At 46.0% G+C, this 27,810-nt stretch overlaps 1 protein-coding gene across 7 annotated transcripts in view; it reads right to left on the bottom strand.

Annotated features, from left to right (window-relative positions):
• Window positions 1–27,810, bottom strand: part of TNFRSF19 (TNF receptor superfamily member 19) — a 118,788-nt gene that overhangs the window by 34,235 nt on the left and 56,743 nt on the right. For all 7 annotated transcript variants that reach the window (XR_007154420.1, XM_047869144.1, XM_047869219.1 and 4 more), the window contains exons 6-7: window positions 3,688–3,852; window positions 3,117–3,242 (exon numbers count right to left, since the gene is read on the bottom strand). Coding sequence is in view for 6 of the 7 variants with exons in the window: in XM_047869144.1 (XP_047725100.1) it covers window positions 3,117–3,242; window positions 3,688–3,852 (291 nt within the window). In the remaining variant the exon portion in view is untranslated. The remainder of the gene's footprint in view (window positions 1–3,116; window positions 3,243–3,687; window positions 3,853–27,810) is intronic.

Below are 27,810 nucleotides of genomic sequence, written 5' to 3'. Positions count from 1 at the left end.
GTTGAGTGGCCTGGCGGTACAGGACAGGGGCACAGAGATGTTCCAGGCCTCTCACACACAGACACAGACACACACACACACACCCCCACACACATCTACACACACACCCCACACACATCCACATCACACACACAATTATTTTTTTACTGGTGAGAATGTAACATAAGGAATAACTATATGTATGTACACAGCTTTACAGGCCATTTTGTTCACTGAGGCAGCTTACATTTTTGGTTACAAAGATAATATGAGTTTATTGAAGAAAAAAATTATTTTAGGCAGAAGAGAGTATGAGTAGGGGAGATTGGTCGGGGGGGCGGAGAGAGAGAGAGAGAATCCTTTTTGATGTTTATTTTTGAGAGACTGACAGAGCCTGAGCAGGGGAGGGGCAGAGAGAGAGGGAGACACGGAATCTGAAACAGGCTCCAGGCTCCGAGCTGTCAGCACAGAGCCCGATGTGGGGCTCGAACTCACAGACCGTGAGATCACGACCTGAGCCGAAATCGAGTTGGACGCTCCACCGAATGAGTTACCCAGGTGCCCCACAGGAAAAAAAAAACTAAGAGTGGGATTAGATAAGAAATTTACAAATAGAGATTACCCCATCCTATGAACTGGAAATGAACACTGTCAACATCTGGTGAACAGCCTTCTACACTTCTATTTACATACAAATATAATTCTGATTTTTATAGAACCACAAACATACTAAAGCATATAAAAAAACACGCACACAGAAAAACAAAAAGATGTGAAGAAATTATGTGTTTACATATATACATCTATACGTTTTTGCGTGTATCCAAAGTTTTCATGAGAAGTGACCTCTTTTATAAAAAGGAAAAAATATTGTGAAGTTACTGTTTTCCTTTTTTAAAACGAATGTTAAGTATTGACACGCAATTGCAAACCAGCACGCAGTAAGACAGATACCTGCACACCTTTGCCTAGACCTCTATCTGCGCATATGCTCCTCTGAGCACAGGGAACTCGCCCGGACCCACTGCCAATCAGCTCAGCAGGTCTGTGTCATGCTCACCGTGAGACGTTTCAAAATTATTTGAAAGTAAAAGGCACTGCCATTCCTTTTAGAAATGGCTGTTTCCTAGGGCTCAAGCAGTGAAAGTGCGAGATAAGCCTGGAACTTACTTTGTGCCAGAAATTAAGAAAGCGCCAAGAGAATAATCAGGACATGTAAAGAGGACACATGAGCCACCCTGAAGGGACTTCCACTGGCCTAGGCTAGGAAATTGCGAGCGCCAAGATAAGTAATGGCAGCAAAGGAGCATCAGCCGTGGAAGAGGGTCCAGGAGTCCATGCTAATTTGTGTAAATAAATAAACGGGGAAGGAGAAGTTCTTTCTTACCATAGGAAACCAGCTAATAAATGTGGAGACAATGATGGAATTATGAAACCAGCATCATGGTAATGACTGATGCAGGTAAGAACCATTGGGGGATGCTAAACTCCGGGGTGAAACTTTGGAGGGAAATGGGATATTTACATGGTGTCAGAGAGTCTCCCAGAAGGTATTTCTCAATTACACAGAGAACAACAATAATTTTACAGCAGCGAAAACCTGGCCGAGGCCACCTTAACGAAGGGACCCAAATGAACCTGACCGGGAATGGGGCAGCTGCACAAGCTGTGGCTCCTGATATGGGGCACTGAGAAGGATACGGCATCGCCTCTGCGGTACTTGGGAATCCAGACGTCTGGAAACAGCAGACAAACACTGGCCTGTGTCCGTCAAAAAGAATGATGTCATGACACAAAGAAAGATGAAGGACCTGTGCAAGATTAAAATCAGGTAACCCTAACCCCTGACCCTAACCCTAACGCTCACCCTCACCCCTAACCCTAACCCTAACCCCTAAACCTAACACAACCCCCAACCCCTACCCTAAGGACTAACCCTAACCCCTAACCCTAAAATCAGGTAAACCTAACCCTAACCCTAACCCCTAACCCTAACCCTGACTGAGAAGGACACGGCATCGCCTCTGCGGTACTTGCGAAACCAGTCGTCTGGAAACAGCAGACAAACACTGTCCTGTGTCTGTCACAAAAAATGATGTCATGACACAAAGAAAGATTAAGGCACTGTGCCAGATTAAAATCAGGTAACCCTAACACTAACCCCTAACCCTAACCCTAACCCCTAACCCTAACCCAACCCTTAACCCTAACCCCTAAGCCTAAAATCAGGTAATCCTAACCCTAACCCTAACCCCAACCCAACCCTAACCCCAACACTAACCCCAACCCTAACCCCTAACCCTAAACCTAACCCTCACCATTAACCCTAACCCCTAACCCCTAACCCAACCCCCAACCCTAACCCCAACCCCACCCCACCCCTAACCCGAACCCCTAACCCTAAAATCAGGTAACCCTAACCCTAACCCTAACCCTAACCCTGTCTAAGTGGGAAACGCTCAGCTTAAGGAGTGGCTCCAAGGCCATCGAGGTCTGCGGGAAACCCTGCCATCCGTCTCCCTCCCTGCTGTTCTTTAAGAAATCCTGAAAGACATTCATGGACACCTCCAAGCTCGGCTTGAATCCACCAGACAAGACAGGATACACACTCCTACTCTACAAAAGGACCCTGTCAGTGGCTCCTGGGTGGCTCAGTCAGTTAAATGTCCAGCTTCGGCTTAGGTCATGATCTCGCGGTTCGTGAGTTCCAGCCCCACCTCGGGCTCTGTGCTGACAGCCTGTCGGCACAGAGCCTGTCAAGGATCCCCTCGCTCGCGCTCTCTCTCTCTCGGCCCCTCCCTGGCTTGTGCTCTCTCAAAAATAAATAAACGTTTTGAAAAAAGGATTAACAGAAGGTTGACATTATTTTAACTCTATTGACCTAAAACAATAAAGGCAAATTTGCTTTTCAAAGTTGCTGAATAATTCTAGAATTTTAATGAGCTGCTTCTCTTCTTTTTAATATGTAAAAGGCTCAAAACACCAAAATCATCGGGAGACAGAGAATAACTTAACAAGACTAGCTGTAATTAGAAAACGAAGCAGAGCTCCTCAGCTGTGGGACAAACGGGGCCAATTCTTTGCAGGGTCGGCGTCCCCGGGGTTCCCCTGACGGCCCCTTACCCCGCTGCACTTACCGCAGGTCTGGGCCGAGTCCCGGTGACACTTACAACACGGTCTGGGAGCAGATCCGTTGAGCTGAGGTCTGTCAAAACATGACAGTTCAGAACCGTTGTACTGAATGTCCTGTGCTCTCAGAGACCCTACAGGGGGCGAGAATTCGGTCAGTGGGGACCATTTCCTCCGTAAAGGAGCCCATGAACACCGTATGCAGACATGCACCATTCTGGCCCTTGTCTTTCTGAAGAAAAAGGTGGCTACGTTCCCATCTGAAACTACTTCTCCTCACACGGAGACACAAATACGAAGCAGTTTGTCAAAGCTCACGCCATAGAGTACTTCTGTTGCCAGAACGAAGACCGCCTTCCATTTTTGCCGAGAGGCACGGGACACGGCCGCCTTTCCAATGCCCTTCTATGGCGGTGCCCCTGGGGGCCGGGTGGCCGTGAGCCCGTTTCCACGTGTGCTCCGTCCCTTTCACAGCTCTCGACCGATGTCTTGGTCAAGGCCCTCGGGGAGGCTCGAGTGACCACGACGAGAAACACACTTCACCCAGATGCTAAGGAACAGACAGAGCTCAACACTCACAGCTGGGTTTCTTCTCCATGAACTGCCTCTTACAATAGATGACACAGAGGACGAGCAGGGCCAGCAGGACGGTGGCCAGGGCGCTGCAGATCACGGCTGCCAGGGCTGTGTCCCGCGGGCTGGAGGCCGTGGACGGGATCTTCACGAGGTTGACCTTGCTGGTACCTGGAAACCAGAGGAAGGGGATCAGCAGGCTCTCGACAACCCAGGAGACTCTGACGTTTCCACCCGACATGGTGGTTGCCTTTAAGAACGGCCTCCGTGCAAGGTAAGGAAGAGCCCAGAACACAGGGGGAGGGATTTCCAGATGGCTCGAGCGTTCCCACCTCCCGGGAGACTTCTTTAAAACTACACCTCCTCCCGGTAGCCTTCCCACAGCACTGTGGACACACAACCTTCAACGCATCGTGTTGTCTGAATGTGCCTCTAGGCCCGCCGGGCCAGAGCTGTCGGGCAGCTGGAATTCATCTTTCTGTGTCTCCCAGCAGTTGATGCAGAATTTGGCACATAGTAGGTATGTCACGATTGTTATTTAATTGGAACTGGACGACCTAGATTTTCAAACGGCCTGAATTAAGGCATGCTTTTTGGGGCAACTTCAGGGAAAAACAAGGAGCTAGAATGTTCACAACCTAATAATAACCCCCAACTTCTGAGACAGTAAATATTTTTCATGCCTGGCTGTTAAATTACTGAACGTCTAAATTTTGCAGGGAAAAAAACCAATTCCTGTTATTATACTATGGTTGGGCAGCACTGTAATGTGGTACGAAAGTGTTAATAAAGAGATTTTGTTTTAATTTTATTTTGTATGTTTATTTATTTTGAGAGAGAGCACGTGAGGAGGGGAGGGACACAGAGAGAGGGAGAGAGAGAGAATCCCAAGGAGGCCTGGCGTTGTTGCGCAGAGCCCGACATGGGCTCGATCTCACAAACCGCCACATCTTGACCTGAGCCGAAATCAAGACTTGATGCTTAACTGACTGGGCCACCCAGGCGCCCCGAGATTCTGCTTTAGAGGGTGGGACTGCGCCATGGTTAAGGGCTGAGATTCTGGAATCTCACTGCTCGGGTTAACCTCTGGATGAGCAACCTTGAGCCAATTACTCAATCTGTCGGAGTCTCCTGCACGCCTCTGCTCTCTGGAGGGGTTGCTAGTAACCGTCCCCCCTATTGAGAGGACAAAATGCATTATCAGGGAAAGCGTGTAGAGCACGTCCTGTACACGGTGCTCTACAATCATTAGCTCTCGACTGCTAACATTATTAATGATGATAATAATCAGCACTCACAGTTTTAGGGTACGGGGATGAACAAACATCTCATGTAGTGCAGCCGCTTCGTAACTGAATTAACCGGACAAGAATCTGAGAGAGCCCGAAACCTACACAGAGGGGCAATTATGCTTTCTCCTCCTCTGGGCACCTGACCCCTGAGTGAGGTGGGCCCTCATTCTGTCCCTTCGGATGCTCTCAGCTCCTTGGAGTCCCCCTGAGGCTGAGGGTTACTCCAGACCACTGCTGCCTGAGGGAAACGTAACACGTGCCCCTCATGTTCGTTTAAGTTGTCTAGATGCCCTGTTAAAAAAAAAAAAAAAGAAACACAGGGGCGCCTGGGTGGCTCAGTCAGTCGAGCGTCCGACTCTTGGTTCCGGCTCAGGTCATGATCTCACAGTCGGTGAGATGAAGCCCCACAGCAATGGAGCATACTGTCAGCACGGAGCCTGCTTGCGATGTTCTCTCTCCCTCTCTCTCTGCCCTTCCCTGTGCTCTCTCTCGTCTCTCATTAAATAAATAAACTAAAAAAAAAGGTACAATTAATCTATTTTACCTAACCCAACATACCTTAAAATATATGTATTCATGTATTCGATATAAAAATTATTAGTGGCGTCTTTTACGCTGTGTATTTTGTACAACAATGTCAAAGCCCAGTGTGCCTTCACATTGATATGCCCATCTCCGTTTGCACTAAGCACATTTCGGGTGCTCCATAGCCACCTGCAGCTAATGGCTATTGTCTGGACATCAACACTCTAGACGTTAAGGGTTGGCGTCTGTATTTGTGCGGCATGGCCCCTAAAGGCAAGCCAACTCATCAGCTGGTAACTGTCTTTCTTTCTTCTTTTTTTTAATGTTTATTTTTGAGAGAGAGAGAGAGAGAGGGAGAGGGAGAGCAAGCGTGAGCAGGGGAGGGGCAGAGAGGGGGGATGGTGGACAGAAGATCCAAAGCAGGCTCCTCCCTGGTAGCAGTGAGCCCGATGCGGGGCTTGAGCTCACGAATGGTGAGATCATGACCTGAGCCAAAGTTGGATGCTCAACCGACTGGGCCACCCAGGCGCCCCAGCTGGTACCTTTCTTCTGGTCCCTGGTTACACATCTGCCTTCCCCCATAAGATTGTTTTCCACCGTGTGACACTTGAGGGTAGAAACAGAAACTTCTAGGTTTGTAATGTTGAATCATAAAAACGTGATAGCAGGGTGATCATCTGAGAACACTGAATCTTGGTATTTCTAGGCTCAGACTCTGGGGCCACCCTGATAAAAGTTTCTTATTGCCCGATGGAAGGCACCTAAGCTATATGGCTTGGGCTTGGATGATTAGGAATCATAGTCCGATCAGACATTTTAAAGGATGTTTGCTCATAAACATGTTGAATATTCCTACAAATACTTACCACTTACAGCCATACAGACACCCTATAATAACCAAATAGCAGGTACTGAAGTTTATCCCACAGCAAAGTACATCCCTGACCCGACAGAGATGGAATCTGAATCTGAAACAGCCTCTGCGGGTGGACAGGTGCACAAGAGGGTGTACGAACACAGGAACCGCTGGACAAACCACCCTGACCAATCGATAACCGAACAGGAATTCGTATCCTACGCAAGGGACAGGGTAGGTGGCCTGCAGGGGAAGGGACCTGGGAGATCTGGCCCAAACGGTGAAGTGGTGGGAAACTGCCACCTCGCTCGTGTTTGTGCGAAAGGGGCTTGACTTCAGAGCGGGATCAGGTCCCCTCGCTTAGCCTCTTCATCACATAACGCAGCTCCACACGACGCGGGGCTTTAGCAAGAGCTGTTGTCGGGATGAAACGCGGCACATGATTGGAGCTGAAGATCTCAGAGTTCCTAACTATGTAGTAACTGCCGAGTTAAGCGCATTGATTCATACGGTATTGGATATTCGGGAAAACCCTACTAAGACTTCAGGTTCCAGGGGAGTCCCTATCAGAACCTGTAATTTCTTGCTTAACCTCCTTTAAAATATGTTACTCACCTCATTTGCCTTCATCTGACAGCAACTGTTTCCAACTTATAAACACGCTAAAATGCCCCCGGTGGGGATTTTATTTTGAGTTTGGTGGTTGGTGACTCAGGATCTATTTTCCCCAAGCTAATCATAAAGGTCCTATGAATACATATCTTTCCACAGTAGGGTATTAATACTGTAATTTCAGTGACACCGAATTGCCGTAATAACTCAGTAAGCCCCCTCGCTAACATTTCCCTGGCAGTAGCATCTGAAGATGAACAAGAAAAATACAGTAGTTTTGCCTCTCAGTGTTTGACATCGACGTAAGAAAAGGTATCCTGCTAACTCCAACACCCCCTCAGAGAGGTCTCCATGGGAAGCAGGGCTCTGGAAACCACATTCTGGATTTTTGTTTATATGTCCAAGTTGATGACAACGGTTACAGCAAACAAGCCATTTTGTAGGACATGGGCTCATCCTTCTCAGTTCCATCATCACATATAGCAAAGCAGACGTAAACGTGGACGTTGTGGGAGACTGGGCCGCACAGCGTTTGATTTAAGAACAACCCCAGGGGCGCCTGGGGGGCTCAGTCAGTTAAGTGTCTGACTCTTGAGTTCAGCTCAGGTCACGATCTCACCGTTGGTGAGTTTGAGCCCCGTGTGGGGCTCCGCACCTGGGATTCTCGTTCTCCCTCCATGTCTGCCCCTTCCCTACTTGCATTCTCTCTCCCTCTCTCTCTCTCAAAATAAACTAAAAAAAAAAAAGAAGAAGAAGAAGAACCCAGACACTCATTCACATAAGTTTCTGGTAAAAGTCTGTTTCCTTATCATTCTTTTTGAGTTGAGTAGAAAAAAAAGGGGGGGAGGGGAAAAAGAGAGGGGGGCGTTTCTCTTACATTAAGTCCCGGTTAATTGAGATATTGCTGAGAAATTCTCAGGAAAGGCTTTACCTGCTACCAGCTGAAAGTTTCGCTTTGCTGACCTGTGATTGCCACAGTGATACTGAGATGAAAAGATTCTTTCCACCCGCGTGCCTTGACTACATTCCCGTCCACAGTTGACCAAGCATACTGAATGCCGGTGAGGACTTCCACCCATGCCTTATTAGGATTCTGAAGAGTTGGGAACAGGAATGTCCACAGTCTCTGGAAAGTTTTAACTCTTCTGGAATACAAAGGCATCTCTTACCCTAATTAAGCTATTAAATTCCACTATCGTCTTAGCACTACCTTCTGGCAATTTACTTCAGAGTGAGAGCTGTTTTCTTAGCCGAAATTTTGCTCTACTGTTCGGTAACTGCAATTTCATATCTACATTTCCGTAGGCGTGCAGCTCAACTAACAGGCGCTGAGTATCTACGGTGAATAAGAAATCCTACAAAGCATTAAATAAGCCGAAAGACAATCTGAATAGAAGAAAACGGAGGGCACCAAGAAAGTCTGGCAAGGGTTTCTAGAGAAGTCCACGTTTACCCTCTTTGGAGTGCGACCAAGGTGCAAAACATCCAAACCGCAGAGATACTCTGCCCTCAGAAGGTAGCTGCAGAGACGCATATATTGGAGAGATCTGTTCTCGGACTCTGACTACTCATGGAAAAGTCTTAGAAGAGGAACACTCCTCAGAAGCTGCAGATCGGGAGCTCAAGTGCAGGCCGCCGACTTCCCCGAAATGTGCTTCTCAGACCTCTGGGTGCCTGTAGAACTCTGGACGCTGCTAATGCCCCCCCCCCCCCCCGGTGACTTCACTCCCTTGACAACTGGGCAGGGCCGGGAAGGTGCGCGGACAACCTGTGTCTCCTAGATGAGAAAACCAAGACTTCAGGTAATTTGCCCAAGGTGCTACAGCAAAGCGGGGACAGCTCAGGAACTGGAGCCAGGCCTTGGGACCCTTTCGGGTGGACCACACTGGTCTGTGGATGCAGGCAGCTTCTGAGAAACACATTCTCCCAGGGAAAGATGAAGCACAGTGTGGCTCGTGTCTACGTGAAGGATGTGCTCTTGCCTGCAGCTTGACTCCAGCCGGGCCACGGAGGGATCGGGGGACTTTCTGAACAGCAGACCGTCCAGGTGTGCGTGAAGCCAGTTCCGCACGGACGCGTCTTCCCCCGAGAGAATATTACAGGGCCCCTCGGCCTCAGTGTGGGTCTTGCAGGCGGGCGCGCAGGGCGTCGCCTGGGCATCACTGAGGCGGGGAGGAGGGGAACTGAACCCGGGAAGGGTCGGAAGCATCAGGCTTGTGTGTGTGCTCCGTGAGGTCTCATGTGCATTTCCATGCTTCTTCCGTGCAGATGTCCCTACCTGCTTAACCACCCCAGCTTCCTAGTGGGCTGTTTAAAACCTGCTGAACAGAAGATCCTTCTTCCCCGAGTACGTTCCTGACAAAGGGCCCTGTTCAGGGAGGGCTGGCTTGGGAGCAGGGAAACTGGTCTCCCCATTCCGGCTCTCACGGCTCTCCGCGCTGGCCACGGACAAGACTCGCCCCCTCTCTGAATCTCGGCTTCCTCCCAGGGAAGAGTCAGTGGCTGGTCACACAGACACCAGGATCCACCAGCAGGGAGGCCGAGGGCTCACTGAGAGTGTCTCTCGAGCCGGGTGAGTGCGGTGCTAGCTTCTGCGCGCCCTCGGACACGTTCGCTATCACGAAAGTCCCGTGACCTATCTGCAGCCTGGCCGGTTTCTTCCTACGTGAAGGACCGTGGCCTTGACATTAAAGAACAAGATGAAGCAGGATGCTGTCTTTCCCTCCCCCGCATTTGTGCGTCCAGTCTGCACGGCTTCCCTGAACTCTAGATTCATCTATCCAACAGCTTACTGGACATCTCTGCGCCAACGGAGATGCATCTCGGGCTCAAAACGGAGTCCAGAGCAAGACCTCTGACAACCTCCGACAGCCCCAACCCCCTCATTTCCTCCCACACCCCTCCCTCCCCACAGACCTTTCCCGCCCATCACTGCCGGTCCGCAAGGCTCGTCCTGGGCCGCGCGGATCGCTCTTTCGGCTGCCCCTCTGCAAACATCACCCGCTTAGCGAGGCTTCCCCACCGAGCCCTTTCAAACTGCAGTGCCTCCCCGCTCCGTGTTCCCTACCCCCCTTCTCTGCTTGCTTTTCCTTCCCACTACTTACTGCCATCTGACACTTGATGTATTTGTTTGATTCATCATCCTTCTCCCCTCTGGCGGGGGTAACAGAACTGATTCTAAGCTGAACCGGATAAAGGGAACAATTAGGCACTCTCAACATTTTACCAAACCAAACGTACTCAGCTTACACTTTTTTGCCCCCCCCCCCCCCACTATGCAGAAGCGTGGAGAAAATGACACGCGCATCTAGAGAACTGTTGATGACAGGAACCCGTGATTATTTTCTAGAGACAGTTACCCGGCTTATCAACACTACAGGCCAAACGTCGTGTCTGCAGGGCAAACGCCTAGAGCGGGCCGGCCCCTTACTTACTCACGTTCGAAATGTCATAATAATCCTCTGCAGTGAGGGTTCGTTGATGAAGAAGGCTATACATCGCTAGAAATATATGTATGCTTTTTCACTTCAAACAAATATTGGGTGGTTGGATCTAGATTTGAGCCTGGTTTATCTGACACTCAAATTTATGCTCGCTCGCTTTTTTTTTTTTTTTTTTTGGTAAATTATGCTATGCTTTCCCCAACCATTTAGAGCAAAAAATATATTACAGTGTGAAAGATTCTTGGCTCAAATTTTGTACAGACGAGTAAATTCTAGTTAATTGGCTAACTAACATATACAATATAACTTGACCTAATCCAAAACACAAATCTAGCTTCACAAATTCAAACTGTCTTGGGGCACCTGGGCGGGGCTCAGTTAAACATCTGACTTTGGCTCAGGTCATGACCTTGTGGTTCGTGAATTCAGGCCCCATGTCAGGCTCTATGCTGACAGCTCAGAGCCTGGAGCCTGCTTCCGATTCTGTGTCTCCCTCTCTCTGACTCTCTCCCACTCATGTTCTCTCTCTCTCTCTCTCAATAAACATTAAAAAAAATTCAAACTGTCTTATCCCCAAGATTAAAGAGGCTATTGTTGCATTTTACTGCAGGGAAAAATAACTTATGCCCTTTTTAAGCATTATTTTTTAAACTTTATTTTTAAGGTCTTTAGGATATAATTAGATGAGTAGCAAATAGGTATGGTAGGGAAGAGCAAGTTGTAAACGAATTATGCTTTCTAAGTTCCATTTTCGAGATTTCACTAATACCTTGTGTTTCCATCAGAGGGTTTAGCACATGCAAATAACACATCAGGTTTTCTGCCCTATGACAGACAGGTCATTCTAGTTCCAAGGAAACAGTTCAGTTCATTGCTTTCTGTGCTCTCCTGTCATCACCAATAAAAATCCCACACCAAATGAAGGTTTAACGAGATTAAAGCCCAGTGAATCTGTTTCTGGCAATGTTCTTAATTAAAAAAAAAAATGTATTAACAAAGAGCTCTTTGCAACGTTAACTGAGGCAAGGATACAGTTTTGGAGTGCAAGCTTTATATTGTTAATCTAAACTGGCTAAACAAAATTATCGTTGTTAGCACTCACATATGAATTCCAGATATACCACAAGAGTCGGCCACTAAACGAAAACAGTTGGATTTTTTTAATCCACTTTATACCAAGCATTCTGACACTGGATAAATGCAAAAGAGTGAGACGTCATCATATTTATTTATTTTTTTCATTTTAGACCTGGGTTTTAGAACTATGTGGTTTGTTTTGCAGTAACTGATGGGAATATTAGTCCAAAATGAGCTTTTTCTATGTGTTTCTATGTATGTATATTTACACTGGACTGATTTTTTTTATCGTGGTAAAATATACATAACATTTACCACTAGCGACATTGAATGTATTCACAACATTGTGCAACTGTCACCACTAATTCCAGAACGTTTTCATCGCCTCGGAAGGAAACCCCATACCCACTGAGTACTCAATCCCCATTCTCCTTTCTCTCGACTTCCTGGCAAGCGCTAATCTGCTTTCTGTCTCGATGAATTCTCCTATTCTGGATATTTCATATGGATGGAATCATGCAATGTTATGTGGCCTTTTGTGTCTGGCTTCTCTCACTTAGCGTCATGTTTTCAAGGCCCAACCGTTTTGTATTATTACGAGAACTCCATTCCTTTCACACTTGAGTAACATTCCACGGTATGGACATACAGCTTTTGCTTATCCTTTCATCAGATAACGGACATTGGGGTTGTGTCCACCTTTTGGCTACTGTGAATAATGCCGCCATGAAGATTCACATATCAGCTTTTCCCATGTATTTTAAAACTTTTCACAAAGATGCACTGTTTTACATGCTATCAAAAGACACGTTATTATCACACTAAAGCATTAAGTCGACGAATGACTCAGGAAATAAGAGTATTTCCTGAGCAAGAACTAAGAGGACAGTGGAGGATGACGATGACGGAGAGTAGGGACACTGGTCAGGGTTAGTTTGCGTAGGGAGGAGTTTGGATTCTATCCCAAGAATAACAGGACATAGCCAACAACAGCAGAATATATACTCTTCTCGAGTGTATATGGAGTATTATCCAGGACAGAACATTTGTGAGGTCACAAAACTAGTTTCAATAAATTTTAAAAGTTGAAATCATGTGGGGCACCTGGGTGGCTCCGTCGGTTAAGCGCCCGACCTCAGCTCAGGTCATGATCTCACAGTTCGTGGGTTCGAGCCCCACATGGGGCTCTGTGCTGACAGCTCGGAGCCTGGAACCTGCTTCGGATTCTGTGTCTCCCTCTGTCTCTGCCCCTCCCCCACTCATACTCTGTCTCTGTCTCTAAAAAAATGAATAAACCTTAAAAATATTTTTTTAAAAAGTTGAAATCATACAAAGTCCCTTTTATAATCACAGTGGAATGAAACTAGAAATCACTAACAGAAGGAAAACTGGACAATTCACAAATATGAAGAAATATACCCTTAAATAACCAGTAGGTTGAGGAAGAATCTGCAAAGGAAATTAGAAACATTCTTTGAGATGAACAAAACCAAAATCACAACATAACAAAACCTAAGGGATACAGCAAAAGCGATGTTTAGAGGACAATTTCTAGCAGTAAATGTCCACATTGAAAAAGATCTAGGGGCACCTGGGTGGCTCAGTCGGTTAAGCGTCTGACTTCAGCTCAGGTCGTGATCTCACGGTCCGTGGGTTCGAGCCCCACGTCAGGCTCTGTGCTTGACAGCTCAGAGCCTGGAGCCTGCTTCGGATTCTGTGTGTCTGTCTGTCTGTCTCTCTGCTCCTCCCCTGCTCCTCTCTCTCTGTCTCAAAAATACATAAAACAATTTTAAAAAATTAAAAAAAAGAGAACAAGAAGATCTAAAGTCAATAACTTAACTTTCAGCTTTTAAGACATTAGAAAAAGAAGAGCAGGGGCGCCTGGGTGGCGCAGTCGGTTAAGCGTCCGACTTCAGCCAGGTCACGATCTCGCGGTCCGTGAGTTCGAGCCCCGCGTCGGGCTCTGGGCTGATGGCTCAGAGCCTGGAGCCTTTTTCCGATTCTGTGTCTCCCTCGCTCTCTGTCCCTCCCCCGTTCATGCTCTGTCTCTCTCTGTCCCAAAAATAAATAAAAAACGTTGGAAAAAAAAATTTTAGAAAAAGAAGAGCAAATTCAATCAAAAGCAGGTGGAAGGAAATACTAAGGATCAGAGCAGAGATAAATGAAACGGAGGATAGAAAACAATACAGGGAATCAATAAGACCAACAGTTGACTCTTTGAAAAGATCAACAAAATTGACAAAAACTTCAGATGGACCAAAACAAAAAAAAAATGGAAAGGATTTAAGTGATTAAAATCAGAATTGAAAGGGAGGACACAGCTACGGACTTTACAGAAATGAAAAGGAGTCTAAGACAATCCCGTGAACAGCTGTACAGCAACACATTAAATAAACCAGATGAAAAGGACAATTCTTAGAAACGTACAAACCAACAAAGCCGAAACAGAAGGAATAGAAAATCAGAAGAGACCTATTAGAAGTAAGGAAATGGACTCAGAAATCAAAAACCTCCCCAAAGAGAAAAGCCCAAGACTGGATGGCTGCACTGGTGAATTCTACCAAGTATGCCTGTATGTATTTATGATTTTTTTCTTTTGAGAGCGAGAGACTGCATGCACAAGAGAGGAAGGGGTACAGGGAGAGGGAGAGAGAGAATCCCAAGCAGGCTTCATACTCAGTGCAGAGCCCGATGTGGGGCTTGATCTCACAACCTTGAGATCATGACCTGACTGGAAACCAAGAGTTTAACCAACCGAGCCATCCAGGTGCCCCTCTACCAAGCATTTAAAGAAGAATTCACTAACTAACTAACTAACTAACTAACTAACTAACTAAATAAATAAATAAATAAATAAATAAAATAAAGAAGAATTCACATCAGACCTTCTCAAACCATTCCAAAAAGAAAAAGAGAGACTACTTCCAAACTTTATATGAGTTCAGCATTACCCTGATAGCAAAGCTAGATAAGGGCACTACAAAGAAAGAAAACCACAGATCAAGATCCTTTGTAGACACAAAAACCCTCGACAAAATCACAGCAAATCAAATTCAGCAGCATGTTAAAGGATCACACACCATGACCAGGTGGGATTTATCCCAGAAAGGCAGTGATGACTAATAAAGATCAGTCAGTGAAATACTTAATAACGAAATGAAAGGGAGAAAAAAAACACAACACTGATCATCTCAATTATGCTGAAAAAACACTTCACGAAATCCAACACCCTTTCATGATAAGAGTACTGAATAAAAGGGGCCCCTGGGTGGCTCAGTCTGTTGAGCGTCTGAATCTCGATTTCAGTTCAAGTCATGATCTCATGGTTTGTGGATCGAGCTCCGTGTCCTGCTCTGTGTGGACAGTGTGGAACCTGCTTGGGATTCTCTCTCTCCTCCCTCTCTCTCTGCCCCTCCCTTTGTGCATGTGCACTCTCTCTCAAAAGCAAGTAAGGAAACATTTAAGAAAAAAAATTTTTAAATACTGAATGAATTAGGAAGACAAAGGAACTTCCTCAGCATGATAAAGGTCATATGTGAGAAACCCGTAGCTGACATCATATTCAATGATAAAAAACTGAATGCTTTTCCCCCCCGAAACAGGAAGAAGACAAGAATGCTTGCTTTAACCACTTCTATTCAACCTTGTGCCAGAAGTCCTTGCCAAAGCAGCTAGGCAAGGAAAAGAAACAAAAGACACCCTAAGTGGAAAGGAAGAAGCAAAATTTCCTCTGGTCACAGACGACTTGGTCTTCTACGTAGAAACCCCAGAAGATTCCACAAAAAGATAGGACAAATTAATAAACAAATTCAGTCAAGTTTTAGAGACAAATCAACACATAAAAATCAGCTGTATTTCTATACACTAGCAAGAGACAATCCCCAAAATTAAGAAAATAATTCCATTTGTAATATCATCAAAAAGATTAAAATACTTAAGAATAAATTTCACCAAGGAGGTATAAACTTGTACACTGGAAATCGCAAAACGCTGTTGAAAGAAGTTACAGGAGAGCAAAATAAATGGAAAGGCATCCCATCTTCATATATTGAAATACTTAGTATTGCTCAAATGACAATACTACCCACAGTGACACGCACAAGGTGCCTAGCTGGTTCAGTCAATAAAGCATGTGACTCTGATCTCAAGGCCATTCATTAGTCCAAGCCCCACACTGGGCATAGAGCTTACTTTATTTTGTCATTATTATTTTTTAATGTTTTACTTTATTTTTTTTTTAATTTTTTTTTTCAACGTTTATTTATTTTTGGGACAGAGAGAGACAGAGCATGAACGGGGAGGGGCAGAGAGAGAGGGAGACACAGAATCGGAAACAGGCTCCAGGCTCCGAGCCATCAGCCCAGAGTCCGACGCGGGGCTCGAACTCACGGACCGCGAGATCGTGACCTGGCTGAAGTCGGACGCTTAACCGACTGTGCCACCCAGGCGCCCCTGTTTTACTTTATTTTTGAGAGAGAGAGGGAGAGAGAGAGAGAGAGAGGGGGGGAGAGGGAGAGGGAGAGGGAGGGGGGGGAGAGAGAGAGAGAGAGAGAGAGAGAGAGAGAACGAGTGGGGGAGGGGCAGAGAGAAGGGGACACACAATCCTTAGCAGGCTCCAGGCTCTGAGCTGTCAGCACAGAGCCTGACGTGGGGCTCGAACTCACGAACTGCAAGATCATGACCTGAGCTGAAGTCGGACGCTTAACTGACAGGTGCCCCGGGCCTGAAGATTACTTTAAAAAAAAAGTACAGATTTAAATTTAAAAACTCACTAGAAAGTAACAAAGTGATAAGCATGATTCAATGCGATCTCTATCAAAATCCCAATGGCTTTTTTTTTTTTTTGCAGGAATGAAAACAAATCCTAAAATTCATATAGAACTTCAAGGAACCCTAAGTAGCCAAAACAATCTTGAAAAAAGGAATTGAAGGATTCACGCTTCCCAAATTCCAAACTTACTATAAATGCTGTAGTATTCAGAAAAGTATGGTACTGATATACGGATAGACATACAGACCAATGGGAAATGAGTTAAGAGTCCAGAAATAAGCCCATACAAGTCAACTGATTTTTAACAAGGGTACCGAGACTGTTCAATGCGGGAAAGAACAGTGTCTCCAACAAATGTTGCCGGAAAAACTGGATATCCACGTGCCAAAGGATGAAGTTCTTATGTATCTCATCGTATTAAAAGACCAATGAAAAAAATGAATCCAAGACCTAAATCTGAAAGTTGAAAGCTATAAATTCTTAGAAGAAAACGTAAGGGAAAATGTCCATGACCTTGGGCTTGGCAATGATTCCTTAAATATACACCAAACGCACAGGCAATGAAAGAAAAAAGATAGGTTGGGCTTTATCAAATTGAAAAAGTTTTGTGCTTCAAAGGACACCATCAAGGACATGAATGACAAGCCACAAAGTGTGAGAAAATATTTGCAAACCACATATCTGGGAAGTGTTCAGTGTTCAGAATATATAAAGAACTTCTCCAACCCTACAAAAAGGCAAGCAATCCAAAATGGACAAAGTACTTAAACATCACTTCTCCGAAGAAGGTATATGGACGGCCAAAGGGCCCAAGAAAAAAATACTCAACATCATTGATCATTAGGCAAATGCAAATAAAAACCACAATGAGATACCCCCTCACACCTACCAGGATGATGATGATACAGAAAATAAGTGTTGGTAAAGACGTGCACCTTGCTGGTGGGAACATCAGTGATATGGCCACTGGAGGATACAATGTGGCAAACAGAAATACCTGTTCTGTTTACCATTCTGTTTACAATGTGGCAAACAGAAATACCATACAACCAGCACTTCTACTCCTAAGTATATACGCAAAAGGATAGAAAACGGGGACTCAAAGAGATCCTTCCACGCCAGTGTTCACACCAATGGCCACAAGGCGGAAACAACCCCGTCACCTATCAACTGATGACTGGGTAACACAACTGTGGTGTATACATAAAATGGAATGTCACCCAGCCTTAAAAAGGGAGTGAAAACTTGGTACATGCTACCACGTGAACAAACCGTAAAAACATTATGCTAAGTGAAACAAACCAGGCACCAGAGGCCAAATATTGATACAATTCCTCTTGTATGAAATACCCAGCTTAGGCAAGTTGACAGAGTCAGAAAGCAGAGCAGACCTCACGAGGGGTGGAGACGGAAAGCCAACAGGGAGGTACCGCTTAGTTGCCAGGGTTTCTGTCCGGACTGACGAAGGGTTAGGGAAGCAGATGGGGGGGGGGGGGGGGCAGCACAACACTGTGGACGTAGTTAATGCCGCCAAACTGTACATGTCCAAATGGCGAGTTCTATCACCATAGAAAAGGATAGGAGGAAGTGACTAGAGGGTTTCAGGGTGGACGGTGACGGGCTCTGACTTATACTTTAGAAAGAAGGCCGCCTGCAGAGGGAGAGAGGACATCTGGTGGGAGGGACCACAAGGGGTCCAGACGACAAGGATCACGGCTCGGGTTGAGCTCATAGCCAGGGCGGTGTTGTCGACCGGCTGTATTTGCGAAAGACTTGTTGTGAGAGCAGCTGGATACACTGAATGGCAGTTGGATGCAAGGCAGGACGGAATCCAGAATGGTGCCTAGGTGTCTGAAGAACACGGGCAAATCATAGTCCATTTGCTAATTTTTGGGGAGAGTGAAAACTTGGAAGGATGGTGGGGGGGGGGAGGTGGCAGGAAGGTAAGGAATAGACAATTCTGTTTTGACTATCACGTTCGAGATACCTATTCTCTACCCGTGTGGGGCTGTGGAGTTGGCAGATGGCTGGACGAACAAGACCGAGGAGAGACAGGAACCGGAGACACAAATGTGAAAATCCTAAGTGCGCGGATAACACCTGAAGCCAAAGGGCTGGTAAAATCCTCCCCCCCCCCAACCCGCCCCCATATGTAACGTAGTCAAAGATAAGAACCTAGCACAGAACCCAGGTACGCTGTGAATTTAGGAAATCTGATGGAAGAGGAGGAGCTAGCCTCTCAGACCAGAAAAATAAGCAGGAACGGTGTTAAGGAAGCCTGGAAAAGAATGTGTTTCAAGAAGGAAGTGGTAAACCAAAGTTTACTGGGATGAATTCTTCTGATTCTTTTTTTTTTTTTTTCAACGTTTATTTATTTTTGGGACAGAGAGAGACAGAGCATGAATGGGGGAGGGGCAGAGAGAGAGGGAGACACAGTAACGGAAACAGGCTCCAGGCTCTGAGCCATCAGCCCAGAGCCCGACGCGGGGCTCGAACTCACGGACCGCGAGATCGTGACCTGGCTGAAGTCGGACGCTTAACCGACTGCGCCACCCAGGCGCCCCATTCTTCTGATTCTTAAATAACCAGGCTACGTCACGGTATTTTATTTTAGGGACTAATTATAGAAAGGAAATTTTAACATTCCAGCAGGAAGCTAAGCAGGTTTGTGATTTTAAAAAGCTAGTGACCTTGCTCATTGGAGCTACTGTTGAATAAATTTTTGAACTAAGATGAAACCAAAATGTGATTTAAAAATACGATGTCACCAAGTAAAATTATACAAGCAAAGCATGGTGGAAGTTCATAATAAATAGTAATCATGACTTAAGCAAGATCCCACTGCTTATGCAAGATTATTTACATTAAAAAAGTTATCATTTTTCAAATGAATGCTAGAAAGATCAGACCGATATCTGCATCTTTTTCCTAAGGAGTCATTCTGACTTGACTTTGAAGCATCACCCAAATACGTACATTTTTAGCTTAACATCTCTGTTTACCAGCATCTGAGACGAGTAAACATTGTCCAGAGTATCTTCTAACTCCTGTATCTAGGACAGACAGTTGTGTGTGTGTGTGTGTGTGTGTGTGTGTGTGTGTGTGTGTGTGTACAATCAAAAGTTCACCACGTCTGCAGGTTTCAAACACGTTCTGAGTGCCAAGTTTCCAAGTTAGTGCTCTAAATGTTTTTACGGATTTTCTTTTTTGAACTGAGAGCACATCCAAACCACTACAGCTCTGCAAGCCCTTCTCCTTTGTGGAGCCACATTGTAACTAATGTCTGTTGATAAAGAACTTCTGAGCTTCACTCCTTGTGAGTTCCCTTCTAGCCAGCACACTAATTACCATTTCTTCCGTGATTTAAATGCAAGTGAATCCAGGCAGAATCCCAAAGGGGCCCCAGGCTTGCTTGCTTTTAATACTCGGGCAGATGATTCACAAACATGGCTATATTATAAACAGAGCCCACCCCTAAGAAGTTAACTTTTAGCACTCGATTCCCCACCTGGCCAAGTTGTATCTAAGGGCCACTGCATATAGAGAAAGTGGAACGTGAAAGGATGTCCTTGGAATGCCAACGATCCACGTATATGAAACCCAGTCTATTGCGATGGCACTGACAAGGTCTGCAGCTGTAGCATTATGGGATGAAGGTTATTCTGTTCTTTAGAGCGTTGTGGAGCAGGTGACCCTGAGAGTTCCCACTAAGACTCTTTGAACCCTCTCCCCAGTGGGCGGCCCTGACTTGATCAACTTCTTCTTCCTCTGGGCTGCCTGCCCATCACGGTTTTATTGCCATTGTCAGCCTGTTACCATGTTTGCTGGGAGAAAGCCATGAAGAAAATGCGACATGCCCTTCTTGGGGGAGCGGGAAGGGAGGGGGAAATAGAACTGCACTCTTTCCTAAATTTAAAGCACCAAGGAGTGCACTCCACACTTATGTCTATTCTCATATCCTTATATGAAGACATTTAAACAGTAATTTCCCTTAGATTCGTAACACACATTACTCCTTGCTGTAAGACACTTAAAAATATATGGCTCTACCACCGTCTGAATTACACACAGAAGGAGAGGTGCAAATATTGCAATTACAACATTAGTTACGACCACCAAAGCTTTATCCTGCATTCTGGAAGGCGTTCGCCAAAACATGGTGCTCAATTTCCTAGAACAGATGTGTAACTGGAAAAGTATAAAGTTCTTTAAATAACAGGTCATCAGTTATTTGCGATCTTATCTCCGCTCTTAAACCTTCACTGAAGCCAGTAGCTTTAAATCATCTCTCAGAGAGTAAAACAAAGGCAACTGATTGTTAATAATTTGGTACTGACACCACACTATGATGAGTCAAAGGGTTAAAGATAAGGTGGCAGCATATTTTAATTGTGTAGAACTGTTGTTTTCCATTAGGCCCACTGATGAAGCAGAAAATGGTACCAATGACTGTCCAGATATATTAATACACCTAGTAACAAACTGAATGGGCAGATTCTACTGGTAAACAGCTCATATTATGCACAGCATATTCACATTGTGTGTACGTGAAACTGATTTTACTAAGTGAGAGCTGAAACAGCGAACGCACGTACTCTAAAGGCCTGATCTGCTGTTTCTGCTGGGGGCTCTGCTGTGGGAAGGTACTACGAGAACTGGAGGCATTGCTTGTTGACCAGTTTAAGCACTTTGCTTCTGAAGGCTCACAGATTAAATCTTTCAAAAGGATTAAGACAGAAACCTGCCTCCACTGGTCCGTTGTGATACCTGTATATCAACAGGTGTTCATCCTTTGTTCCTTTTGTCTTTTCCTCGTTTTAAAACTTACTGTAAAGGGGCGCCTGGGTGGCTCATTCGGTGAAGCATCCAACTCTCGGCTCCAGCTCAGGTCATGAGCTCATGGTTCATGAGTTTGAGCCCCACACCTGGCTTTACGCTGACAGTGTAGAATCTGCTTGGGATTTTCTCTCTCCCTCTCTCTCTGCCCCTCTCCCCTCCCCACGCTTTCTCTCAAAAAAATAAATTTAAAATAAAAACATGTTTGGTTCTTTTTTTTTTTTTTTTTTTAGAACTTACTGTAAAACACTACACATTGTAATTGTTAAGAACTCTGTAGTAAACAGTCTGGGTTTCGAATCCCCACCTGGCCACTTAGCAGCAGTGTTACGACCACAATGACAACTTTTTGCCTCAGTTTCCTCGTGGATAAAATCAGGAGAGAATAATAGCTACCTCACGGGACTTTTTGTGAGAGCTAAATGAAATAATGCATTTAAAGGGATTATTAGTAGAGTACCTCACGCACAGTAAAATTTCTGTGTGAACCATGCTTTTCCCCAAGACCGTTCAGAATCGGACATTATATTGTAATTATTATGATGTCAGGATTTGGATTGTCTTTTAAGCAGGCTGAAACCACCTACATAGTAGATAGGCTGTTGAATAAATGGGTGGAGTGAACATAAATGTGTCCTCATAACACACCCCTAAAGCACTGGAAAGTTCAGAAAGAAAATTAACCATAAAACAAACCAAAATAGTTCCCCCCAGAAGTTTAGATGCATTTCTTATAAAAGACATAGTTCCCACTGCTTTTATGGAAGTATCTCAGAATCTCACCAATATGATCTAACTGGGAACATTACGCAATGTTCAGTAACAGTAAGCAACAACGAACAAAATACCTAAACCTCAAGGAATATTGGGACTAAAATGGTAAAACCATTACTAAGAGAATCCTTTAGGGGGAAGAAAAGAAAGAAAGAAAGAAAAAGGAAACATCCAAGGGGCACCTTGGTGGCTCAGTCGGTTAAAGGTCTGACTCTCGATTTTGGCTCAAGTCATGATCTCACAGTCATGAGACTGAGTCCCGTGTGGGGCTCCACACTGGGTGTGGAACTTGCCTGGGATTCTCTCTCTCTCCCTCTCTCTCTCAAAAAGCGACAAACAAACAAAAAAACTCCGATAAGCAAATAAGAAAGTTTAATTACCTATTAGTTACAGTGATACCTCTGACGATCCAGAACTCGGGCGTAACCACCAAGAGTTGAAGGCAACCCCTACGGTTCATGTTCTCACTTGAGGGATACAGAAGACGAAGTCCCGGACCTGTACTTACTTTTCCTCAAACACACCTTGTTGAGAATTCTGCAGGGGCGAGGGGCAGGCTGACCCGACCACGAGTGAGATTGGCAATCTTGGTACAAGGTCTCCAAATTCTTCCAAAGGCTTATAGTAAGTTATTACTGGCATAGGTATTTGGAGAGAATGAACTAAAAGAATGATTCCTCTTTCTTCCCTCGCTCCTTGAGCAGGACTGATTACCTACATAGTGACAGACACACAGAACCAGAGAAGCGCTAAGGAGAAACAAGGGTACACATTTAAATCACATGCAGAAAAGGAGGTAGGGAAGGGGGAGAGAGGTACAGAAATGATGTCTGAAAGGAAGACGCAGAGAGGAAGTCTATGTCTATTCACGGACACCTCGTTTGTCTGGTTCTACTGCCAATATTTAATTGGCAAGATTACGGCGGAAAAAAGGACCAGTTACGTGGGCAGGGTAGTTTGACTCTGTTCATTCATGAGGGTGGGTTGGTGACACTCAGGTGAACATCTTCGACGTGGAGGACTGCCGGCACGGGAAGAGAAGGACTCACTGTTGGGAGGAGTAAAGAGAAGGAAGAGAAAGAAAGGAAGAGAAAGGAGGAGAAAGACCAACGGAAGGCCCGCTGGCCCAGCAGAGCAGCCGTGAGCAGAAAGATACAGAGGCCAGTGGAAAACTGTATCCTGTGCATCCTGCGCCTCTTTGCTCTCCCTCAAAGTTGGCCGCCTTGCAGAAGTCAAGGAAGTCTGCAACAGCATTTGAAACAAAGTAGGGATTTGCTCGTTTCGAACTCTCATCAGCACGGCTCAGTGCATTTGCTGACCTGAATTGCTAACCTGGGAGTTTACAAAACCTGATTTAAAAAGCTGAGGCAGAAGCCGCCAAGTCTGTGGTTGGTGCGTATAGACTCGGGCTTGGTTCCCTATTCAATGCAGACCATTATTTTCCATGCAAACCTCCTCCGACTAAATACACGGCCTCTGACAGCACGTTTTAAGAGTCTTTGGGGCAGCTGAGCTCCTCTCTCCTCTCAGGCTGCGCCACCCAGAACCCTCTCCACTGCTCCAGGCATCGCCGCGCCGACGCAGGGGATGGTGCAGACGCCGACTCACGCCGCAAAGGGAGGTGATGGTACTTCGTAAGTGCAAAGGGTTGTTATCGTGCCAATGTAGTTTAGTTTTGCTCCTGAGCCGGAAACACACAGTACCATCGTTCATGCTGACCGCTCTGGTAAGTGCTTTGTATTTAAACTGCTGGAAACATTGATTTTAGAATACCCTTTTACATCCAGCACCGACGCTGCTTTCAAAGATCGACTTTCCGAATACTTGGGTCTTTCTCCTCGTCCCCCCTACAGCCACCACCTTGGTTCTCGCTTGTCACCCCTTCCTCAACTGCACACCACGGCCTCCAAAGCGGTTTGCGTCCTGCCAGGCGTGTGGACCACGGGCTGGACGCAGGAGCCTGTCTTGTTTGGACCACACAGTATTGGCTGGGGAGCTGCCTAAGCCGTGAAGACACAAGTGTGGACTCAGACCCACGACCCTTCATGGTTTGCTCCCCAGCACTGGGTGTGGGGGGAGGGAGACACCAGGGGAAGAAGGGGACAAATCAACCCAGCACGTGGACGTGGCTGAGCACTCACTCCATCACGGCTGACTGTTACCGACAGTGAGTGGCAAAGATTTTTAAAAATTTCTTTAAATGTAGCTTTAGGGGCGCCTGGGGGCTCAGTGGGTTAAGCGTCCGACTTCGGCTCAGGTCATGATCTCGCGGTCTGTGAGTTTGAGCCCCACGTCGGGCTCTGGGCTGACAGCTCGGAGCCTGGAGCCCGCTTCGGAGTCTGTGTCTCCCTCTCTCTCTGCCCCTCCCCCGTTCACGCTCTGTCTCGAAAATAAATAAACATGAAAAAAAGTACAATACATAAATACATGCGGCTTTGGATTTTACTTATTAGTCCAATATGTGAATGTTTCTACCCAGAAAAGGAAAATTAACTGTATTTATAAGACGTTTTAACCAAACAGCTGTATTTCTTTCCAACAGGACAAAAGAGAATCATAGATGCACAAGATAAAGAGTTTTTGCTCTTTAAGACGCACACGTCATGGAACGCGCTATCAGAAATGCAGCAATGAAAGTAAAGGGACCTGGGACCTAAGGGCGCCGGGCAGCCCGGTGACAGGACTAGAGCAGGTGCGACGCAGGGCCGAGCAGACCAAGGGGTCAGGGGCATTGCTGAGAGAAGGGCTGGGCTGCTGGCTGAGGGATTCCGTCTGGCGACAGACAGAAAGGCAGCTGTGAAGGCCGGGGAGGCAGGAAGAGCGTGACCTGTGACCTGCGGGGCTGGAGGTCAGAGAGCATGGCAAAGTTCACCCAGGACGTGAAGAAGCGTTCGGGAAGGGAGAAAATCCCAGGCGGCGGCCCTGTCGCTGGAGGCTGATGTCGCAGTGGCTGAGACTCGGTGAATTACTTCACTAGGCTTGGTTTCTGCCGTTCGTCATCTGGCTTCCGATCCCCGGGCCTAGAGGTCTGTGTCCCGCCAGGGAACACAGGACGGAAACGATCACGCGTGTCTCTGAGAGAAAAGAAACAGAGAAGGAGAGAGGCGGAGAAGGCCGCTCTCACAGGAGAGTGGCTGGCCGGGCAGGGAGGTGACGGACAGCCGCTGGCCGCCCGCAGTGGAGACCGCCGGGTCAACTAAAGACCGTCGCCGCCACGTGCCGTTCCGGGAAAGCCTGTCACGCCCACGGCGAGCTCGCTGCTCCTTCCCTTGGGCACTCGGTGGACTACAAGCGTGACTCTTTGGTGCTTCCATCGTGATAAACACCATAATTAACGCCGGAAACATCATAAGCCACAGAATGGCAGCGGATTGTCTACGGCAGTTCTCCGCGCCCACAGTAAAGCGAAGCGACTTTTCCCGCCTCCGAGGATGTTTTTCTTCTTCTTCTTATCCCACAGTCCTCTCTAAGGTCTTGCTGTGTTTATCGGACCGATGAAACGATGGAGCGCTTAAACTCCCACACCGGGACACAAAGAGGACACCATAGAAGAAACACATCATTACGGCCTTAAACATCTGTGCCGAAGGATACACAGGCTCAAAGACAGTTTTGCTTCAACTGGGACCAACAGACGGGGTTGCCATCTGGGAACTGGAACAAAGATCCGAAACTGGGCCTTACGAAACAGCGCGCTTAACCCTTTGGGTGCCAGAGTCCATTTCGGCGCCTGGACTCCATATCCTTGTAAAAGCATGACCTTGTTCATTTTGCCTCAGAGTGGAGAAGGCAGGGTCAAAGAGGCAAGCTTTTACCTAAGGACGCTGCCTCCTGTAATTGTGAGCTTCTCTGTTATTAGCAAAGTGGATAATTTTTATTTACCTCGCTGCAGCATTTAAAGAAGTAATCTCCTGTGAAATTACCCCGAGATGATGAAACTCAAAATGATTTCTGCCCATTCACTTCCAACTACGGAAAAATAAGGCATGTACATTTATGCACAGCTTAATGCGGCTGGGTCTACACTGAAAAGGAAATCGGGATTTAGGCTGTGCTTCTTGGTGTCGCCTAGTCTAGCAGAATTGATTCTGCTACTTACGAATTTATATATAATTTTAGAGTCGACAGAACTTATGGTAACGAACAAAACCCTGGGTGAAGTTGGAAAGAGCCCACTCTTCTGCGGACTTGGAACATGGAGCAGATTCAGGAATTCGACCAATGCTTTATTTCCTCTCTTCAAATTATCAGCATCTTCGTTTGGTACACGAAGAAACCTGGGTCACAGAAAATCTAAAGGTCTGGTTTGAAAGTGAGTACAAGGACCAGGACTCCAAATCACGTCCTCTTCCCAGGGAAGGTTACGTGAGCTAAAGTGTAAGACGCATCAAGCGGGTACTGGTCCGTACTGGTCCTGGGATGATCAAAGCGGGTGGTTACGTGAGTGTCCTTTCGGTCCTAATTAGCTCTAGACGTCAGAGAGAAACTCCCCCGACTTTACGGTTCAGATCTTTGCCGAGGCCCTAAAATAACAGACGACAGTTATGATGAACTAAAATCTAATGATACTGATGTGACATCTGAAGCGAACCTCTTCCCAATTTGTGACCTCCCCGACTTTCGGGAAGAAATCAAATGCTGTGGCATCACAGGGAGCCGGCAAAATGTAACAAGTATTATAGTATTAATACAACTAATAATTAAATTAATGAAACGCATTGAAATTTATTAAATTAAATGAAGTAGTAATTAAATCTTGAGAAAAGGGCGAAGGCCTGTTTATTTGCTGTATCAGCTGAACATACCGTGTGCCACTAGTCTCCTCTCTTCCCTTGCCCCCCTGAAGTCTAGTCTGAACCGCGACCAGAAGGGCTTTTTAAGTTAAGTCAGGTCGTGTCATTCCTGTGGGGACACTGGGGTCTCTACAATGGCCTACCAGCTCTACTTGGCCCACGCCCTCTCCCCAGGCCCATCCATCCCATTCACTGGGCTCCAGCCTCTGCCAAGTGTGTTGCTGGCTTTGCCCCAAATCGCAGCCCCCAGCTCACTCTCTCCTCCTCTCTCTCCTTCAGGGTTCTGTCCTAGGATCACTCTACACAGGCCTCTCCCTGGCCACCTTATTTTAAATGATACCCCTTCTCTGGAGCGTTAGAATGCCAACTGCTTGGGGACTGAGAATTTCATCTGTTTTTCACTGTGGGGTCCCCAGTACCCACGTCAGTGCTCAGGGAAGGCATTCAACATATTTGTCAGTGAACAAGAGGGCAGACTGATCTACAGGTCATTCGCGACATCCCAGAGATGCCCTGAGGATGATTCCGCTGTATCCATACATCAGGCACTCAAAAAGTCTTCCCCGACACGCTTCCTGAGTTCAAGAGCCCAACTCCAAAAAGTATTTTTTTTTTTTTCATTTTAAAGAAAAGCATGCCTCCTGTGACCACTGGAAAGCCTTCCAAAAATGATTAATTTTCAATGACATTTTCAAGTCTGATAGATTTTGCTCATTTAAAGACAAAATGCAACATTTCATGCCATAACGCTTGGGTCTCATGGTAGAAACGTTAAACATGGTCAGAAAACACTAATATATACGTGCATAAATTTTTGAAAATGCAAGAGAACAAAAAGATGCCCAAACCGTATCTTCAAGGCAGCTGGTAAGTAAGATAAAAAGAACGCTTCTGAGGCTACTCCACCAAAGTTGTCAGTTAACAGCACTTCCCTTCTGAGAGAAAGGATGCAACGTTTTACATCTTTATTAGGGAGAGGATTACACGGGCATATACATCTGTCAAAACTCACCGAATTATGTGCAGTTGCTTGCATGCCAGTTACATTTCAATGAAGTTAAAAAATTGTTTTGTAGCAGTTAAAAAGAAGAGGCACTGTCCTCCCTTTAATTATAACTGTGTGAGTATCAAGGAAAGATATTTCTTGAAT

This window comes from Prionailurus viverrinus, chromosome A1 (genome assembly GCF_022837055.1).
Source record: "Prionailurus viverrinus isolate Anna chromosome A1, UM_Priviv_1.0, whole genome shotgun sequence".
In the NCBI taxonomy this organism is placed as follows: Eukaryota; Metazoa; Chordata; class Mammalia; order Carnivora; family Felidae; genus Prionailurus; species Prionailurus viverrinus.
Note: the sequence above shows the minus strand (reverse complement) of the source record. Positions and strands in the feature narration are given on the sequence as shown.